Here is a 5,392-nt window from a genome sequence, read left to right as displayed (position 1 = left end):
GATGGGGAGAGACAGGTGTAAGTGTGACTCCCCTGTTTTAGGCATAGACACCTGGACAGGTGGTCTTGTCATCTCTGGCAGCATAAAGCACCGAAGGGGGAGATGGTTTGAGGTGGGAGAGGCTGCGTAGGGCTGAGCAGGCTGGGTCTGAGAAGTTGCTTCACTTGCAGCTGTTGGACCAGGGTACAGGGGGGGCTCAGGGCGAATGGGGCAGGTGGGTCAGAGTGCAGAGAGAGACTAGGGAGGAGTTGAGAGTCCAGCCCCCATTTCTAGACCCCAACACAGGGTGGGTGTATAGGTCAGCGGATCTCAGATAAGCCTGAGCAGCGTGCTGCCGCCTCCTCCATTTCTCGCCAGCTGCCTTCCACTGAGCTTAACACCGCAGAGAGACCCGGGGACTCACAAGCGCAGCTGTCAGCTGGGAGGGAGGTAAGATCCAGGAACACTGCCCTCCCTCTCCAGTGTCTCCCCACTGTTCTTTTTTAAGAATTTGGGCTTTGGGCCACCTATTCAAGCCTCAGATTCCTCATCTGTTAAGCATGAGATAGGAATCCATCCCTGTAAAGACTGAATGCACCCTGCAGGGAGAAGGCACCTGGCTGGGGCTCTTCCTCACCTGCTGGGTTCATCCAAAATTATTCCCCAAAGGAAAAGCCGTGTAAGGATTGGGGGTGGGGAATAGGCTTTCCCAAGAGGTCACGTTAAGTCCCAATCTTAGGATGGATGTTCCGGGGGAGGCTGGGAGAAGATGTTCCCAGGAGACACCACTTCCTGGCTTCACTGAACCCTTACACCACCCGATGGAGAAGGAAGGAATCGTTTACCCCATTTTGTGGACGAGGAAACCAAGTCCCAAGGAAGTTAAGGAGGACTCTTAAGGTCACACAGCCAGTCCGGAGTGGGACTTAGGTCTATGAGAAATCCAAGGCCATCCTCTTGACCCTACAAACGCCCTTTCCCAGTCTAGAAGCCAGTGATTCTCCCCATTCCTACTCCACCGCCCTGTTCCCCAAAAGTGCCCAGGGCACCTGGGCTGGGCCAGACACCTCTTCGGCTTCCCGGGGCGCGGGTCTGGGTCTTCAGAGGGCCGGGGTCTGGTACTAGAGCGCCTCTCAAACCTGCGGGTTTGCCCCCAAACTCTGGCGGACGCAGCTTGAAGAGTGAGGGCGCCAAGGCATAGGTGGGGCGGGTACGCAGGAGACTGGGGAGTGCGGTGGCGGGGGGCGGGTGCGGGAGCGCGGGCCCCGGGAGCAGCGAGGAACGGAGGAGGCCGCGCAATAGCGCTAGCCCGGCGCCGGCCGCTCCCGGCCCCCGCCCCCTCGGTGGTGGCTCGCTCTTCGCTTATCCGGCTCCGAAGCAGACCCAGCCGCCGTCGCCGGCTGGCGCACTGCCGGCTCCCGGGAACAGCCCCTCCGGCACCGGCCGCTTCCCGGCACTGGAGCGGCGCAACGCGGCCACAGACCCGGTGGCGGTCGAGGAGGCAAGAGGGGTGCCAGCGCGCCCCGGGGCCCCGGCGCAGCTCACGGTGAGCGCCCCCCGAGACTCGGGGATCCCTTAGCCGCGGGTCCCGGGGTACCACCCCCCGGGTACCCGATGGGGCCGCCCGGTGAACGCAGGGCAGAAGTTGGGACCGCGCGCAGCCAGCCTGTGCCGCCGAACTCGATATGCTGCCGCCTGGGCGAAACGGCACCGCCTACCGGGCGCGGTCCCGGCAGCAGCAGCTGGCGCAGGGGGGCGCCGTGGGGGCCTCGGAGGGGGCGACGCTGCTGGGGCCAGCGCAAGTGGTCACGGCCTGCCTCCTGACCCTGCTCATCGTCTGGACCCTGCTGGGCAATGTGCTGGTGTGCGCGTCCATCGTGCGCAGTCGCCACCTGCGCGCCAGGATGACCTACGTCTTCATTGTGTCTCTGGCTGTGTCTGACCTCTTCGTGGCGCTGCTGGTCATGCCCTGGAAGGCGGTCGCCGAGGTGGCCGGTTACTGGCCTTTTGGGGCCTTCTGCGACATCTGGGTGGCCTTCGACATCACGTGCTCCACCGCCTCCATCCTGAACCTGTGCATCATCAGCGTGGACCGCTACTGGGCCATCTCCAGGCCCTTCTGCTACAAGTGCAAGATGACGCAGCGTGTGGCCTTGGTCATGGTCGGCCTGGCGTGGACCTTGTCCATCCTCATCTCCTTCATCCCAGTCCAGCTCCACTGGCACAAGATGGGCTCCTGGGGTGGGGTGGAGCCACCATCTAACCTGGTCAACGGGACGCCCTGGGAGGAAGCCGGGGAGCCAGACTTGAGGGCGGAAAACTGTGACTCCAGCCTGAACCGAACTTACGCAGTCTCCTCCTCACTCATCAGCTTCTACATCCCGGTGGCCATCATGATCGTGACCTACACGCGCATCTACCGCATCGCCCAGGTGCAAATCCGCAGGATTACCTCCCTGGAGAGGGCCGCGGAGCACGAGCAGAGCTGCCGGAGCCGTGAGGCCTGTGCGCCCGACACCGGCCTGCGGGCATCTATCAAGAAGGAGACCAAGGTCCTCAAGACCCTATCGGTGATCATGGGGGTCTTCGTGTGCTGCTGGCTGCCCTTCTTCATCCTTAACTGCATGGTCCCTTTCTGCAGCGGACACCCCGAGGGCTTCCTCTGCGTCAGCGAGACCACCTTCGAAGTCTTCATCTGGTTTGGCTGGGCCAACTCCTCCCTCAACCCCATCATCTACGCCTTCAGCGCTGACTTCCGGAAGGTGTTTGCCCAGCTGCTGGGGTGCAGCCACCTCTGCTCCCGCACTCAGGTGGAGACAGTGAACATCAGCAATGAGCTCATCTCCTGCAACCAGGACACCGCCTTCCACAAGGAGATCGCAGCTGCCTACGTCCATATGATCCCCAACGCGGTGACCCCGGGTGCCGCGGAGGTGGACAAAGGAGGAAGAGGAGAGCCCTTTCAGTCGCACGTCCCAGATCTCTCAGACGTCCCCAGATGGTGACCCTGCTGCCCAGCCTGTCTGGGAGCTGGACTGTGAGGGGGAGATTTCATTATGCAAAATAACGCCTTTCACCCCAAATGGATTCCATTCAACTGCCTAAGAACTGCTCTTTGTGGATCTATATAACCGCGTAGACATTAGCCAGCATGCAGAATACACACTGGACACACACATACATCTCCACTGCTGCTCAGTTTATCATGCCTTCTGTGTCGGTGTAGTAGTCCATGTGCTTAGAAACCTCACCAGACTGATTTGTTGAGGAAAGATTCGGTAGAAGCAGTTGGAAAAAACTCAGTCAAATATACCCTAGCCTAGCAGAGATGGAACAACGGTTCTGTTAGAGAAGATAAGATGGTGATTGATTCTAAAAAAAAAAAAAAAAAAAAAAGTGGTATTTTTCTTTAAAAAATATACTCTCCCCTCCCCTTTTAAATGAATAGATTGTTCAGTGACTTATTTGTGTTTGGGCTGATTTTTAAGCAATAAGGTTCAATGTGTGTGTGGCGCTGATGGAAGTGTGTGTGGCTTTCCTGTATCTTGCTTCCTGTGGCCTGTGTTTCTGTAGTTTCTCCTTGCTGTGTGTCTTTGCTACAGCTGAGGAATTCTTCCCGATTTGTTCTGGTGTCGAATAGACACAAATTATGTATTCTATGGGGTGATTATCGTTGCTTTGCCAGATTGGTTTTCAGGATGGCTCCTAGAGAAGCCATGAGAGCATCTTAAAAGCAGGAAAGATTTTGGCTGGGTCTGGAAGCACCCATTTATTTTCTTTACAGTCAGTTTGGCCTTAAAGGTACACACAGGGGCAAGAGAACTTGAAGAGTTTCTGATATCTCCGAGGAATCTTCTTTTTCTAATTACATAACATAAAACAATTCTCCTGGTTCCTAGAGAGATGCTATCAGTTCATTGAAAAGATCATATAGAATAATCACCTGGTCCTTCTCAACCTCATATCTATAATGTTTTAAAGTTACATGGCTTTTGATCTACCGTGTTTTCTGAAGGGCTTTGAAATGTGTGAGTTGATATGCTTTCAAAAAACAAAACCAGTTTTTAAATAGGCATTTTCATTTGTAGACAATAGGAAGTGAGCGAATGCATTTTAACTAAAATGTAGGAACCAGAGATGATATTTGAATGAACTTGAAATTGGAAAATCGACGAAAAAGCCCAATGAATTCCAGTCTTTTTGTTTTTCTTCTGTGCAGTCTGCGCAGCAAAGGGGAGCATTTAGTTCCAGAGCCACTCCAGACCAGAGCATATTATTACCATTAGATCTAAATGTGAGCGTTGTTAATGGAAGCAAATGAAATGTGAACATGTAATTTCGTACAGGTCCCTACTTTGAAGCACGCTTCTCAAGGATGGTTCAATCAGTTTTGGTCTCTTTAGGGAGAATTTTATTGTCAGTCTCCTGAACAACCAGGTCTTACTCACTGCAAAATGTGCAGTGCCTGGTACATAATGCTTAATAAACTGCTGCTGAATGCATAACTGACTTTCTGGTACGGTGAGATTGAAAGCGAATCCTATTTGATACATTAGTTTTCATATATGATTTAGTCAGATTGATACGGGAATCTGAAGTCTAGTGTTCCATTTTTACCTCTTGTGAGCTGATTGCTAAGTGGACCATTAGGGAAACATCAGGGGCAGTGAAAAGCGCCCTACTCTGAGATTCAGGAGATAGCTGTGTGACCTCGAATGAGTCAACTCACCTCTCTGGGTCTCAGTTTCTGTCTGCCTCTGTAAATTGAAAGACTTATACTAGAGCACAGTTTTCCAAATCGTGTTTCATGATGCAAATATTAGTGGATAGGGTCTAGGGTGAAATAAATTCAGCAAACCGAGGTACAATATCTGTTTTCTACAGGGCTTCTTAGAACTTTTCCTGTGCATCGTGACTCCCCAAGCAGGAGAGAATTCTGCATTGTTCTCCAATGTCTTTGACCTTGTGAATACCTGTTTGGTACAATTCCTTATTACTCTCTCTTTGGAGATCATAGTTTCAGGGAACATAGTTTCAGAAACTCTAATTGATCTGAAAAATCTCTAAAATGCAACTCTTCTATTCTAAAAGACAGGTTGTTACAAGAAAAGTTTTTTGGTGGCAAACGTTCTCGGCCCCAGTTCAAATAATTTCTGTGTCAGGAAACATGGGTTATGTGAGGATTTGGGGAATGCCTTCTGCACAATATCACTCATCATTCATTACAATTAGTTATACCTACTACGTGCTAGGCACTCTTCTAGGAATATAGTTGCCAATTAATTACTCTGAAGTCTGGGAACTTATATTTCAGTGGGAGAGAGACAGCAAACCAACACTATGATACTGTACTGTACTGCACTGTATTATGCTGTCCAGACTCTGAAATGTCATGTCAGGCAGTGATACTGAT

General features: G+C 52.3%; 1 protein-coding gene across 1 annotated transcript; it reads left to right on the top strand.

Moving 5' to 3' along the window:
• The first annotated feature begins 1,664 nt into the window (after nucleotides 1-1,664).
• On the top strand, nucleotides 1,665-3,296 carry DRD5 (dopamine receptor D5). The gene is given in 2 exon segments (XM_027102813.1): nucleotides 1,665-2,918; nucleotides 2,920-3,296. Coding segments are annotated over 2 exon segments (1,419 nt in total). The 3' UTR covers nucleotides 3,085-3,296.
• Nucleotides 3,297-5,392: the final 2,096 nt, after the last annotated feature.

This window comes from Aethalodelphis obliquidens, unplaced genomic scaffold, assembly GCF_003676395.1.
Source record: "Aethalodelphis obliquidens isolate GAN/ISIS:26980383/991018 unplaced genomic scaffold, ASM367639v1 scaffold6, whole genome shotgun sequence".
In the NCBI taxonomy this organism is placed as follows: Eukaryota; Metazoa; Chordata; class Mammalia; order Artiodactyla; family Delphinidae; genus Aethalodelphis; species Aethalodelphis obliquidens.
The sequence above is the reverse complement of the archived record's forward strand: the minus strand, read 5'-3'. Positions and strand labels throughout refer to the sequence as shown.